Source organism: Sceloporus occidentalis, unplaced genomic scaffold (genome assembly GCF_023333645.1).
Source record: "Sceloporus occidentalis isolate IW3139 unplaced genomic scaffold, rSceOcc1.0.p SCAF_1, whole genome shotgun sequence".
Taxonomy (NCBI): Eukaryota; Metazoa; Chordata; class Lepidosauria; order Squamata; family Phrynosomatidae; genus Sceloporus; species Sceloporus occidentalis.
Genome location: NW_028316981.1, coordinates 171,347,899 through 171,363,990, shown reverse-complemented (window position 1 = coordinate 171,363,990; position 16,092 = coordinate 171,347,899). Strand labels below are relative to the sequence as shown.

Sequence of the window (16,092 nt, the reverse complement as noted above, 5' to 3'; positions counted from 1 at the left end):
CTATTCATTATACAGTTGCCACCTCCTGGGCGTGTACATACATTATGATTGACATACCATACTTGGCTCAATCTAGACCTCACATTGCATCATACATTACTGTCCACTCAATGACTCTCAGGTGATATCAATTTGCACCTTTTCACTTTGTCATTGCCTCATATGTCCTTGGCTTTCAGGACCTTCTAATTACATTACTTACAACACCTGTGTGACAATTCAATAACTTTTGCTGTGTCATGTTACTTTCAAATACATTCATATACATATTATATTTCTTGTGACTATATATCCCATGTGGCTTTTTCCTGACAATCCCCTCCGAAATAGAATATTGTATGTGAATTATATTGTCATTCCAATCAACTGAGACAATCTCTCGTGTTTTTCAACTGTCAAAGCCTTTGTAAAAATGTCTGCTATGTTGTGTTGTGTCTCTATGTACTTTAACTCTATTTCTCCTTTCTGGACCATTTCTCTTACGTTCTGGTATCTTACACCTACGTACTTTGTTCTGTTTTTCAGACTTTCTGTTTCTGCCATTGCTATACAGGACTGCGAATCTTCATGAATTTCTACAGGAATTTTAAAGCTTTCATTCAAATCAATCAATAATTGTTCTATCCACTGTACCTCATTTGTGACTTCATTCAAAGCTGCGAACTCAGCCTCACTAGTGCTCAATGCTACGTTTGTCTGTTTTCTACTTCTCCACACAATGGGACTTTCGCTGTATCTTATAATCATTCCAGTCACTGACTTTTTGTCCCCTGATTCCGAAGCAAATGAACTATCTACATAACAATCCAAATCAGCATTGCTTTTTCTAATTATCAACCTCTTGTCTATGGTTCCTTTCAGATACCTAATCAAATGTTTCACTGCTGTCCAATCCTCAATTCTCGGGTCGTTTACTCTTCTGGCCAAAACATGAACCGCGTACGAGATATCTGGTCTGGTATGGCTAGAAATAAACTGTAAAGATCCAACAACACTTCTAAACAATCTTTTATCCTCAAAAGCTCTTGTAACTTCCTCTGACACAAAACTTGTAGTCATCGGAGTTTTCACAACCTTTGCACTCTGTAAACCACATTTCTCAATTAACCTTTCAATTTTCTTGCTTTGACTTAGCAAACAATGCCCTTCTTCAGTCCATTCTACATTTATCCCTAAGTAAGACTTCAACATACCTAAATCTTTCAACACAAATTTCTTTGACAATTCATTTTTCACCAACTCAATTTCTTTCTTTGATTTGGCTGCAACGCACAAATCATCCACATAGATCAACAAAATTACATCTCCTTTTGTGTATACACAAGCATCAGCAACACTTCTCTTGTAACCTAACTTCTCCAATTCATCATTGATGCATATATTCCAAGCTCTTGCACTTTGCTTGAGACCGTACAATGCTTTCTTCAACCTGTATACATTCTGACTACCACCTACTTCAAAACCTTGAGGTTGCTCCATGAAAATTTCTTCTTCTAAATTGGCATTTAAATAAGCCGTCTCAAAATCAAAATGCTCTACAATCAGATCTCTCTTTCCTGCAACTGCTAATACCATTCTTAAACTCTCTGCTTTTGCGGTTGGAGAAAAAGTTTTGTCATAATTTTCAAACTGTTCCTGTGAAAAGCCTTTTGCTACCAACCTTGCCTTATATTTCACACTACCATCAGGCATGTCTTTCCTTTTATAAACCCACTTGCAACCAATGACTTTTTTATCCTTGGGTCTTCCTACTATTTCAAAAACATCTTTCCTTTCTAAGCAATCAAATTCACACTCCATTGCTTCACACCACTTCTCCTGTTCCTCTTTAGGAAAATTTTCTATTTCAGCAAAACTTTCTGGTTCTTCAAAAACCAAACAAGCTTTTGCATTGGTCACCACAAATCTGTCAGGAGATTTTCTAGTTCTTTGACTACGTCTAGGTACTAACTCTGTTGTTCTGCCTCTCTCTTCCTCATCTCTGTCTACACTGGAAGTTGTGGCTTTCTTACTGAATCTCTTGTCCTCTGTCATGCGTGTGGTTTTTGGTCTGGACATTTCACTATCTGAGGAGCTATCACTGCTACTCGTGGATGGTTCTTCTGGTTTTACTATAACCCCTCCATTTCCTGGAGATGCTTGGCTTTGGGTCTGAGTCTCTGCCTCACTTGAGTTGCCTAACTTCACAAACACTTCCTTATTTGCATGGAGTTTTTCCCAACCAGCATATCTTTCAAAATTGGCAGATCTCGAATGTCTCACTTCTTTTCCTCCTAAATAGAATTTGTAACTGTTTCCAGAATACCCCAAAAACATCATTCTTCTACTCTTGGGTTCACCTTTGTTTCTAAAGCATGCAGGTGTGTACACATATGCATATTGACCAAAGATTCTTAGGTATTTAAAATTAGGAATTCTACCATATAGAACTCTATAAGGAATATCATCTATTACTGAATGATAGAGTCTATTGGTTATGTGTACAGCTGTCAAAACAGCTTCACCCCAAAAATTATCACTTACACCCGCATCAGCCATCATACAAGCAGTTAACTTTTTGATTTCTTGAATCTTTCTCTCTGCAAGCCCATCCTCACTAGGACATGCAGGATTTGTTGTGTGGTGTGTTATGCCAACCTTTTGAAACCAATAAAACAATTCATTAGATAAAAATTCCCCGCCTTTATCAGTTATAATTGTGTCTACTCTGAAATCAAATTTTCTTTCAACCATTCTTATCCAAGATTTTAAGCTTTGCCCAGCGTCTGACTTATTTTTCAGTATTCTGACAAATGTAAATCTAGTGTATCTGTCCACAATTACCAAATAATACTTGCAACCTCCTATAGATAAACAGTTTGCGTGGGCAACGTCAGCATGTACAAATTCAAAAGGTCTTCGTGCAATTCTTTTTGTCTTTTTTGCTACAGGATATGACTTAATTTTCACTTGACTACAAATGGTACAATCCAAATGATTTTTACAGTTTGCCACTCTCAGATCAGGGCACATACTGATTAGGTTCTTTAAGCATTTAAAGCTTGCATGACCAAATTTTCTATGTAACTCATGTATACAATCCTTGTGTAACGGAACATTATCAACATTGTTTACATTCTCTACTTTGTAATGATCAACATTTTCCTCTAGAAAATAAAGCTTATCTTTCTTTAGCCCTATTCCGCAAAGCTCACCATTTAACTTTATCTTGCAAAAATTCTTTTCAAAAATTACAGTGTAGTCCTGGTCTGTTAATCTACTGACTGATAATAAATTGTTTTCCAACTCTCTCACATGTAGCACATTATTAAATTCTTGTTTTAACCCCGGAATGTAAACAGATCCCATTTCTTTTACTGAACTTACTTCATTGCCATTAGCTAGAATTACTGCATTAATATTGGCAGATTTCCTATTTTCAATCAACTCAATGTCATTACACATATTACTAGTTGCACCAGAATCTATTAACCATTTAGAATCTTTTCTATGTTTCTCTTTTATCATTGTTGCACGTTCCTTCTTGTTGTAACTGCCCCTGAAAAATGTCGGCTTGTTCTGTCTCTGTTGCTGAAAGTTCCGCGTCTGCGGTCTGTTATCTCTCTGTCTGTACTGGTCAGCAGCCAATTGTTGACAGTTTCTTTGCAAATGTCCTGCCTTTCCACAGTGGTAACAACGTCGTTTTTCTCTCACGGGAGCTGCTGCTTGGTGTTCTCTTAACTCAGGAGCCTGGTGCAGTCTTGGTGCTGATTTCTGTGAGTCTTCTTTTTCAGACAATCTTCTCTGATTTTCCTCCAAAATTCTTGCTACAATTAAGTCTCTGCTTAGTTCAGCCTCAGGCAGATTCTGAAGACTGTTAGTGATGGAGTCCCATGAACTGTCTAAAGACTCTATTAGGATGTAACATTGCTGTTCTTTGTTTATATGGACACCTCTTAATTCTGCCTCCACAAACAGGTTTTGCATTTTCTTTAAATGTTCAACCACACACTGTCCCTTAGTCATCTTTTGTCTATAGATTCTTTTAGACCAAAGCATTTTGGCAAAAGCTGTAGTTGGAGTATGTAGCCTTTCAAGAGTCTCCCAAACTTCTTTTGCGGAGCCCTTATCTCTCACATCGTTTATCATGTCCTCCTCGAGCATCAAATACAAGCATGCTTTTGCCTTGCTATCTCTTTCTTTGGCGGCTGCACTTGCATCGGCTGTTAGCCCCGTCTCGACTGTGGCCCATAAACCTTCTTTAATCAGTAGTGACTGTGCATAAACTTTCCAGGTGGAGTAATTGTGGGAGTTCAACTTGCTAAACTTCAACACTTCCATCTTATCTTGTGCAGTGACTCAATTTGGCAAAGTCCTTCCTGAGTTTGCACAGCTGCCTCGTCTCGGGCTTTTCCAAAACACAAAACACTTCACTCACGAGCTTACCAGTGCAGCGTACACAGCTTGCTCTGATCGGTCGTCCACAAAACTTTCTTTCTCTTCCAGGAAAGTTCAGTTTCTGTGGATGCTGGGTGTTCCAGTAACTGGCTCTGGGCCCATAACCCTTGTTAGGGATGATGGGAGTTGCAGCTCTTCTCCAGGCTTTCACTCTCACCCCCTTGGTCAGCGGAAGAACAACCAGTTTGACCAGTAGCTCTGAGAATTGGCTGAAGATGTCTTTCAATCTTCTCTGGAGTCTGCTGGTTCTTGTTCAGCTCTCAAGACACCAGTCAACACAGTAGTCTTCTTGAAAAGATCTACTTTTATTCTACTATATACACTATGCACAAAACAATTCACTACTCACAAAACTCTCACTACTATACTCCTCAATACCCACACTACTATACTCCTCAATACCCACAAAAAGTATTGCCATACATTATTGTTTATATAGACATTTGTCTCTCTATTCATTATACAGTTGCCACCTCCTGGGCGTGTACATACATTATGATTGACATACCATACTTGGCTCAATCTAGACCTCACATTGCATCATACATTACTGTCCACTCAATGACTCTCAGGTGATATCAATTTGCACCTTTTCACTTTGTCATTGCCTCATATGTCCTTGGCTTTCAGGACCTTCTAATTACATTACTTACAACACCTGTGTGACAATTCAATAACTTTTGCTGTGTCATGTTACTTTCAAATACATTCATATACATATTATATTTCTTGTGACTATATATCCCATGTGGCTTTTTCCTGACAGATACAGCCACAGTTTTTTGTTCAGAACAAGTGTAAAAGTTATTTTCAAAATAACTCGTATATATTTTAAATTTATATTTTAAATTTTGTTCAGACTTTTAAAAAAACACAACTTACAACCACAGATTGACATAGAAATGGCATGGAATAGATTTAAGACTAACACAAGCCTGCCCAGCTTTTAAGCTCTTTGAGAAAGGCTCTACTCTCTATTCTGCCACTGTCAGAAGCGCCTTTGGCAGAAACAAAGAAATGAGCATACTTGGTGCCAACTCCAAGTCTTCAAGTCTTTGAAATTCCCTCTCAAAAAGGGCCAGGTTAGCCTTATCCATGTTGTCCTTTGGCCATCACACGAAGACATTTTTATTCAGACAAGCTCTGGGCTTTTAAAAACATTTTGCTGAAGCAGATCTTAACTAGTAGATGCTTGCTTATTATACCGAGTTAATTTGCTCTTATATTTGAATTATAACTTTCTTTTTCGTTGTTAGCAAGATCCCTTGAACACTACTTGTAATGAAAAGAAGGAGAATATCAATCTTAAAATAATAGTACCGTATTTTCCGATGTATAAGGCAACGGGGCGTATAAGACGACCCCCCAACTATTCAAACAAAAATATAGACTTTGCTATATACTCGCCATACAAGACTAGCCCTTGAAGGTAGGAGGAGACCGGTGGCAATCGCGCCAGGCCACGGAGCAGGCCAGGTGCACGCGCTGGGTTGCGCTGCTCTATTCCGGCCTCTGTGGAGGCCAGGGAAGGAAGGAGTAGGCCGTGCGCGTGCCAGTGGGCCTCCAAAGTGCTGGAAGGCCGGCGCTGGGCCGGTGCATGCCAGCCCGCGGAGCTGCCTTCCGGCCTCCTCTGAGGCCTCGGAAGGCCGGCGTTGGGCAGGTGCATGCCAGCCCACGGAGCTGCCTTCCGGCCTCCTCTGAGGCCTCGGAAGGCCGGCGTTGGGCGGGCGGGCGCGCACTGGCCTGCGGAGCTGCCTTCCGGCCTCCTTATATGTGGCGTATAAGATGACCCCCAACTTTTCACAAGATTTAAAAGGGTTCAAAAGTCGTCTTATACGCCGGAAAATACGGTATTTGGTGAAAGCTTAAGAAAATGATTCAAATCAGACAGAGTCAATTTATTATGATCAACCGATCAAACATCAAATCAGACAGAAATTGAACCATTTACACTATGAACTAAATAATACAACTGTGCTGAAGCTAAGCATCAGCACTGCCATTAATCTTAATAATAATTTCAACGATGCATCCTAACAGATTACTCAGAACAAGTCCAGAACTTGGAAATATTACTTTTTCGGATTACAACTCCCACAATCCTCCATCCAGCATGGTCAAGTAAAGTTCCCAACCTCTGAACAAATCAGAGTTCCCTCTGTTTTTAGAATGTAAGCAGTTAACGTTACCATTGTTTGCTGGGCTGCTTATCCAAAGATGACAGAAAGACAACTCCTGATCTTGTTAGTGGGTGCCAAATTCACTTTACTTAATTTGATCTCTGACTCATTCCATAGACACGTAAACATTTCACAGGTTGCAGAGAGTTCAGGTTTATCATCTCAGATCAGTTGACTGGCAAAAACAACTCTGTGCTAGCCACAACCAAATGTGAGAGGATGTTGCTTTGGTTCAGGGAACAGCTTAAGAGTAATAATAGCTACTGTGAGGTGGTATCAAAAACTGTAATGCTCCTCTCCTGCTGCTTCTAACTGAGAGGCTGCCAACTGCTACCCTGAAGACCACTGGTCGCTGTACAGTTCATCAGTCACTTGGCAACAGGGTGATGCTGGAGACTTAGTAAAGGAGTGGGGTGAGGGAACAAGACAGGTATAAAAGCTGAGGCTGTAACAGAGACAGAGATAGGAGGAAACAGTCAGAGTATGGGGAGGGTTTATCCCAGCCTTAGAAGATTCCTACAGAAACAGGCAAAGGGAAGAGGAATAAGGGACAGCCTGCAACTGAGAAGTAAAGGCCTTCTCAGGGAGAAGGGGAAGAAGTCAAGAAAGAGCCCTTCATCAGCTTTTCATCCAGGGGTTAACTTCTAACCTCCTGAGCCACAACTTGCCTAGCTCTTTCAGCCTCTTGAGCAAGTGACCTTGTGGAGACTCTTCTCTATACATGGAGGGGCATGTCTACCATACCTGGATAGACTCTGAAGTCCAGATAGGAAGGGAATTGGGTCAACCAAGGCTGAGAAACAGCTGGGGGCCTCTGTCCAACTATTTCAGATGTAGTGAGTGGGTCTGTAGCTGCACAGACTTTACCTTCTCAGCAGATTTGACCATGATGAGATAGAAGGGAGGGGGCTAATCCTGCCCAGACATATGCTTCCTTCAGGCATCTGATCCTGGTGCAACTTAAAGATTGCTATTCCTCCAAGAGGAAAGCTTGGAAGGCTTTATCCCCATCCAGACCCTATGAATGAACAATGGGCGAGAAAGCCTGATGTTTGAGCTATGTATTGATCTAGGACCAATAAATGTTTGTGAAACATGATTTTTGTTATGCCTTGTTGGTAAACCATGGAGACAGAGGGCTACACTGTCCCACTTCCAAGGGTCACAATTTGCATTTAGCAAGTGCCACAATTTTCCAAATACTGACAGGAAACCTGTAGAGCACAGAACTGTATCTTGCAAATTATTATTTAGAGAGCTGTACCCTGTGTTGGAGCGTATGATTTGTAGGCATATCACCTGCCACTCCATTGTGGCATTACTACTAAAACAATCCGAGGTGACAGAGTGAAGGAAACCCTCTGCTTTTAAAAAACCTTGGAGAGCCACAGATCAGACACCATCAAGCTCTATAGGCCAATCATCTGATTTAGTAACAAAGCCGCTTCATATGTTAATCCAATACCTTGCTGTGCTGTAACTTACCTTCTTTGTCACTTGTGTGGCATTGCACAGTGACTATTTCTAACCTTAATGGTGGTTTTGTTTTGTTTTTTAAAGAAAAAGAATGAAACTGTACAATCAACTAAGTTATATTTGGTTGTCACAAGTAAGACAATGAAAAGCTGCTTGGTGCTTTCAATAAGAAAATGTTATTGCTATAGCAAAGAAAGTTCTCTAAGAAATGCTAGTTATCAAGTAGGGACTAACTAGAAAACCCAGAATAGAGGAGAATTGTAGGGAAGGAGAACTGGAAGAATATTCAGTAATGTAAGTGAAATTACTGTAAATTATACAGAAAACATACCAAGGGGTAGCTATATGGCCAACATCAGATGATAAGGATGGCATTTTTAAAGTAAAAAATTTATCTTCTCCCTTCAGGTTCTGGAGGATTTTATCAGAATAAGTCTATTCAGATGAACAAGGCCCACCATACAAACATTTATGTGCATCTTAAACATGGATTTGCATAATCATGTTTTTTTGCACTATGTAAATGGGTCCTGAGGAATCATAAATCTTCTTTACTATTATAAAAACATTTCTGGTACTGAATTTTTGCTTCTTCTAAAGTGCAATAAATTTTAAAGTGGCAAAGTATATTGTATAAACCTCTAGGTGTGGATGGAAAAGATTTATTAGAAGAATAGCTAAACCCATGCCAAGAACAGATGCTCCTTGTCTGTTTATGTGACACTGAAATGCAAAGAAATATCTAACCAGAGCTTAAGATACTTACCTCGCGACAACATTTTCTTGGGGGCTTTCTCCTTATTTTTTTCTTTATCTTCCTTTTCAGGACCATCTTTTGCAGACTTGTCATCTTTCTTGTCAGGGCAATTGATATGCAACTGTATGATATCCTAGTGACAAAATAAAAGCCATAACTAATGCTTTGCCATTAAATGAAGTGGGGAAGCATCTATCTGGAGGATCACTGTATTTGGTTCTGGAAAGGGATTTCACTTTGGATCAGATTAGCTAATTACTCCAGGACCCTGTTCTTACTAAAACATGTTATGCTTGCTTTTGTGATTTATTCAGAGTTAAAGCTATTTATGCTGTGAACCTTTTCTCTGTCTATAGTGCAATAAATATAGTGCAATAAATTGAACAGCTTGATAGAAAATGGATTGGGGCCCAAGTAGAAATGTCTTTTAGTCCCTCCCATCCCTATGCTACACATCACCAAAACATGTGACATCTGTCAACAAGAGAAAATCAGACTATAAATGCATGCTATGGATATGATTTACTACAGGCAAGAAGATATATTCTCCTGCATAGGTCAATATGGCAACTTGAAAAAAATCAAAGGCTTTCTTTTCTTATTTTGAAAGCCTTGCCTGGAAATTAACTCAGTGTTAACACTGCTTTAAATAGAATCTCATAAAATAATGACCAGAGAATGTGGACTGATAGATACAAAATATAGGAACTTGGGATCCTAGCATACCAATGTTAAGAGTCAGTGTGTTGCAGTGGCTTGAGCATTTGGACTACGACCCTGGAGACCAGTTCTTGGATCCCTTTGGGTGATCTTGGGCAAGGCACACTCTCAGTCTCAGAGGAAGGAAAAAGCAAACCTCTGAAAGCAATGTGCAGTGACATGCAGACGCTGCGTGGAGGCAGTGTCATCATGGAGGTGCCCATGTGGACAGGACACCACCATGATGCCACCGCCCATACGGACTAGGGTTCTGTAGTGTGCAGTTGCCGCATGCTCTGCAACCCTAGTGACTCGGGCCATAAATCAGAAATGACTTAAAGGCACACAGCAACAACAGATATCCATGATACAGTATAACCTGGACCACCATTTTTCCTTTGGCTAATGCAGGTACAAGTAAGTTTTGCTAAATCTAAATTTTTATCCATGGTCTAACCCAGGAGGAAGAAAATCACTGATAGTGGTCTTTCTTCAAAAGTGAAAAAGCAGTTTAGTTGCAATTTTGTCTTACCTGGGTTTCCAACAGCCCATCCACAAAGGGATTTGAGGATTCCTCACATACAGCCAGGCTCCTGACCAACTTCAGCTTTGAATTAGACTGAAAAGACAAAAACTTCTATGATAATGTTCAGGTGACTAGAGCTCCCTTTGATGCATCCCTGAGCTGCTAGCCAATTTGTGCTAATTGTATCAACAGAACAATAAGAAACACAAATTCCTATTGTTCAGTGGCAATACAGCATTTAGCATAAGGCACCAATGATTTGCAGACATATGGCCAGAAGAAATTCTTCCTCTATATTTCCTATATCAGATTCAGGTATATTGTCAATGGAAGTGAAAGGATGGTGCGGTAATCCAGCACACCACTTAGCCTCTGCCTTAATGGGCAAAAACCATGACTGGGCTTCCTTGAAGTAAATGAACCCATTATGTAATATGCTGACTGATAAACCACCCCAGTTACTGTATTCACTCATGTATAAGACTATAAAGTTTAGTAAAAAAATTGGTCCAAAAAACCTGGATTGACCTAATTATATGTTAATGTAAGTACTGCACCTTAAAGCTTATCAAAGAAAAAGAAAAAAAAGGAAACATCCCTTCTCTAATCAGAGTGGCCAAAGGAAAGAGGCTAGTTTGTTCCAGGAGAATATGAATGTCTGGGAAGGAAAATGGTAGCAGTGTCATACTTTTGCTCTCCTCTCCAGTGGGACACAGAGAATAGAGGGGAGTTAGTGTATCTTTTAGGTTCTCCCAGGATGGACTAATCTCTTGTATTTCATCATTTACTCAGAAAAGAGAATTCCAACAAGGTTATTCCTAATGAGGAATCGGACTTTGAAGAATTTGAATAAGATATTTATGTTTGTATGTCAGCTTTCCTGGGTTAAATTCAGACAACCTTACCACAATAAAGTTAAATGGTATAATCATGTTTAATGCAGTCACCATTTTCTTTTATTTGCCTTTTCATCCTTTTTGACATGTGTGTGTTTTCTTAGCCCCACTTATGCCTGGTTGCCTCCAACACACAATGCATAGTCACCATTTACCATAGTTCCCTCCTCACCCATCCAGACTTTAAATTGAGTATCAACAGTTAGCCTGCTGGCATTTTGCAAGTACCTTGGCATCATTTTCCTTTGCTTCATCCTTTACAATCTTTGTTACTTGACCCTAACTTTTACCCTCTACTTATCCATGGGTCATATCGAAATCCATAATTTTGGCTACAAAACCTGATCTTGACTTATATATGAGGTCAACTTATAGTCGAGTATAAGCTGCAACCCTGAATGATTTATCAGAATGATTCTGACTTAATTAAAAGGCTATTTTACCACAGCTACCACTTTACCTGCTTAGAGAACATCTAGTAGCATTTAAATGAAAAGTTAAAATGAAGAAGAAGAGCCCTCCCTCTGGTCCACCTGCCTTGGTCCAGGCCTCAGAGGGAGAGAAGAATGCTGGACCTGATTCCCTCCCTCCCTCACCATTCCCTTCTCCTTTTGTGTCGTGTCTTTTAGATTGTAAGCCTGTGGGCAGGGAACTGTCTGTTATCCCCTCTATTGTAAACCGCTCGGATTCCCAGTGATTGGGCGGTATATAAATAAAACCTATTATTATTATTATTATTATTATTATTATTTGGACAAAAGGATTTTTGGGTGGTATGGATGTATGTGTTTTTGTTTCTGAGAGAAAGAGAGAGGAGGAGACTGACAATAAACACATAAGTTTATCACACTGACAAATACAATCATGCTGGAATAGGGTTCTGGGGGCCACAGCTAAAATACTCTCTACTCTGGTAAAGAGTTGGATGTTAAAAATGCATATGACTAGTGTGTAAGGGAGCCAATGTAGAGGAGAAAAGTAAAATTTTACAGCTATATAATCTCAAAAACCCCAAAATTAAAAATAAAATCCCGATACATCTTAATAAAAATTGTACCTCAACAAATAAAAAGTCAGAAATACTAAGCATTCATTCCTCATCCTGAGACAGAGTTCTTGCTCAGGTAATGAATCTGCATCTTTTCTAGACTGCAGGTGTTGGATCTCATAGCTGGATGCTCTTCATACCAAAAAAACAAAACAAACACTAAGATTAATCCCTCATATACAAAGGTAGTGTGCTGGAGAAATGGATCCTAGCAAAATCTTCCCCCAATATAAAATTTCTCTTATGAGTTATGAATTTTTTTTTGCACAAGTGGGGCACTGAATTATGTGAACCATATGTACAGTGAAAAGTGCTACTCTCCAGACACAGATTTATTGCCTCAGTAAGAAGGAAGGCTAAATCTGGACACCTAAAGCTTGCCCAAATAGAATTTTTTGACAGTGCTTCTACAAAAGGCACAATGGGAGATTCTAGGTTCAGTTCCTGGATCGTCTAATAGGAGAATAAGAAAGATTCCCACTTGTCAATAATACTGAATTAGATGGATCAGTGGTCTCACTGAGTATAAAACAACTGACTATGGCCTGTTACAGACTGCCAAAATAAAGCTGCTTCGGGTCTCTTTGGAGGTATGCTGTTTAAATGATGCATGCATCCTAAGAATCAGGAAGCTGCACCAAAGCTGCACTCCAGTGCTTAAGAATGGAATGTGGTTTTGGTGCGACCTCCAGAGTCTTAGGACCCATGCATCATTTAAATAGCATACCTCCAAAGAGACCCAAAGCAGCTTTATTTTGGCAGTCTGTAACAGGCCTATGTTTCCTGCACCAGAGGAGGCAGTTTCATAGCTATAAGGCAGCCAGGAAGACAAATAATACTACCCTGCCTTCCATCTTTTTGTCATCTAAGTGTGCTGCATATGCTTTACTAAGAGGACACACCATGACTTTAGCATGTGATGCTCTTAAATCAGTGATAGACAAGGGGGTTAATCGGAACATAAATGTTTTCAAGGAAGAAACAGACAAGTCCAATTTGGAACACTGACAGGACAGAAAGTACCAGGGTGGGGTGGGGAACTCAGTGGCAAGGATGACAGTAATGGGTTCACATTCATACAAGCTCCTCTTGATGACCCACATCTGGAGCATTATATGATATAACCAAGGAAAGGAGAATAGAGAGTCTCTTACCTTGGCTCTTTTTCTAGCATGCCCATGATTGGATATTCGCCTCTGCAAAAATAAAAGGGTGAGGGGAGGAGATGGAAAAGCTACTTTGTGCATACTATGCAGTGTTAAGATACATGCTAGAAAATAAATCAAAATGCATTATCCAAATGCCTGTTATGGAACATGCATCCCAAACATCCAGCTAACTGCTCTACTATTTTGCCACTTCTAGCTTTAAAGGGACAGAATAGGTATAGGTGGTGGTTGGGAGAGCACAGAGAGGTGACAGCTCATTGAAAATGCATTTTGCCACATAATTGCTTCCTCCAAGGACTGGCTGCTTGTCCCTAAATAAGTTCCAAATTATATGGTTGGTGAAATTCTATGCCTATATCTAAATCCTAATAGGATAATGATCCTGATAGCCACAGGGGCTGTTATTAATAGCTCAATTTCACGTCACAAAATCATGCTGCCATCGTTTCCATGGCATACCTCATCTTGCGAGAATGTAATGAAAACATGCTACTTTTACATACATTTAGAGCAAAGTCAAATCTGTGGCAAGAAATTACCATAAAGGTTTAAAAAGCAAATAAACAAATGCAGTAAGCATGAAGTGGGCAAACCCACTTTAGTCATCCAGGTCCAAGAATTTAAACCTGCACCTAAAACTGAATTCTTTAAAAGTCATGGTCATCCTCTCTCTCATCTGAATTCCATCTTTCAAGCACATCCTATTAATCAAACCCCCACATTTATCACTCTTGAAGTATAATCTAAGTACTTGTAACAGCATTTGCTCACATTGGTCCTTTATATATCAATGTCTGTTTTTTGTCTCTTCCTTCACATTGTTGTCTCTTTCTACCACTCGCCTTTAGATTGCAAGATTGGTGAGGCAGGTGTTTGCCTGCTAAATGCTATGTTCTTTAGCATTTAATATGAACTAAACTGCCATGCTGCAAAAAGGCTAATGCTGCTGCTGAATTAGATTTGTTTGTTTTTCCACTTTGGATGGGCATATGTGATGAAGCAACCACAGACACACTTAATGGCAATCCTACATGTTGTGAACTGGGTGAAACTCTCATTCAACTCAGTATGATGTACAAAGAATAAGGAGACACATTGCTCTGTAAGCAATGCAGAAAACCCCTTTATGCAAAAGACAAAGAAAACAAAATGGTCTTGGGGGATATTTCCTTGAAAAATCCAGCACACCTTGCTATAAAGTCAAATAGCAACACAAAAATATCTGAAACAGATACTGTTTAAAATATTACCAGCTTGATACTACATTCAAAACGATGGGCAGGTAACCAGTAGAAACAAAATGCTGTATATGACTGGGGCTCCAATGTTTATTTATTACTGTTATTTCTAGGAGATGTGGAACATTACATAACAGAGAAACCACTGCCCCAAGGAATAGAGGATCCAAATTTTAACACTGTTGGGACACAAGAGAGGAACAGAGTAGAAGCAAAGGTAGCCCAAGGACAATTGTGTGAACAAATGCAATGCTTAGACTCCATCTGAGCTGTGGATGGGGATAACAGGATTAGACTGAAGGCATGCTGGGCTCTGGGGAGGGATTAAGAAGAGAGAAGGTAGAGCTTCACACGGGTGTCCCAAGTTATAGCTATAAGAGGCACCAAGGAGAAAATCTCAATTGTTTCAAGCGAGCAGGAGACTTCTGTGCAGTTGAGGATGCTAGAGAAAGGATATAATCTCTGGAATCTCTAATTAAGCAAATTCTAAAACAGTACTGGAATAAAACTTCTCCCTGAGCAGAGTCTATGATCTTCTGCCAATCAAAATGTGTCATGAATGGCCCTGCTGGCCCAGATGTGGTTTTGACAGATCCTCCAGTTACCTGAGATTCTTGCCGTGTGCTATTCTCCTCCCCGTCCTTCTCAAGTTCTTCTTTGCTTGGTGACCTGGATACAAACTTGTTTTTGTTCACAGATTCCTCAACCAGCTTTTTTTCTGACTCTTTCATTATTTCCAGTGTCTCCTGTGTCGTGTTACTGTTAGACATCTTCAGCACAACAGACTGTTAGAAATGAACACCTGAAGACAGAGACAGCAGGGATGGTGGTCAATACAGGTTATTCTTTCTAATAATATTTGTTATTTGAATCAGAAGGAAACCACCCAGTACTACTGAGACCTCACCTCCTAATGCAAACAGTATCTAGTGAAGTGAGATGGGGGTGAATAATAAAATCACAGAGTTGAAAGAGACCTCAAGGGCCATCCAGACCAATCCCCTTCTATGCAGGGTGATTTTTATCAGAACTATTGGCGGAAGTGTATCCCCCTGCTGCAGTTTCAGTCCTGATCAATTCTACTTGAACAGCAACTTCAAAAAATATATTAAATGCAATTAGTTTTAACCTAACATGAAATATGGCCCTTGATTTCTGGGCTCACCAGGGCAAAAGTAGGTTTCTACTCTGCCCAGTTATTTTCTTGAGTACACCACAATAATTTGACAGAGATATCTGCTCAGTGTCTACAAAAGACCCCTGCGAGAATCCATTGATTTGCATCTGCATTCCTTGCCTAAGCAAACCCTATTAAATTCATGGGATCATTGTAAAACAACAGACAACTTGGAGGCTCATATGATCAAACATGACTCTAAGAAGCTTACTTATAAAACTCTGACAAAGAAAGAGGAAAACAGAATGTTTATCAATTTGCTTCATAGAAATGGAAATCAGCTAAAGCTGATCCTTCCAAATTAGGTGCCCTTACTTTGGAGGCAAGGGGGAGGGGGTTAGGAAGAAAAAGGCTTAAGAGTTGGGTTTGGACCAGAATACGATACCCTTAAAACTAAAAAAAGTATATGCCCAATTCTGTCATATGAATTTTTTTGAGAAAAGGAAGGGCTAATCAGCAAGAAATCTAATGCTAATTGTTTTGAGTACC

The 16,092-nt window shown here is 39.7% G+C and overlaps 1 protein-coding gene across 11 annotated transcripts in view; it reads right to left on the bottom strand.

Moving 5' to 3' along the window:
* The window catches only part of R3HDM2 (R3H domain containing 2), a 189,182-nt gene that overhangs the window by 70,902 nt on the left and 102,188 nt on the right, over positions 1 to 16,092 (bottom strand). For all 11 annotated transcript variants that reach the window (XM_089482287.1, XM_089482299.1, XM_089482303.1 and 8 more), the window contains 4 exons: positions 15,032 to 15,228; positions 13,174 to 13,215; positions 10,082 to 10,168; positions 8,860 to 8,983 (listed from right to left, as the gene is read on the bottom strand). In XM_089482287.1, coding sequence (XP_089338413.1) covers positions 8,860 to 8,983; positions 10,082 to 10,168; positions 13,174 to 13,215; positions 15,032 to 15,196 — 418 coding nt within the window. In that variant the 5' untranslated portion in view covers positions 15,197 to 15,228. The remainder of the gene's footprint in view (positions 1 to 8,859; positions 8,984 to 10,081; positions 10,169 to 13,173; positions 13,216 to 15,031; positions 15,229 to 16,092) is intronic.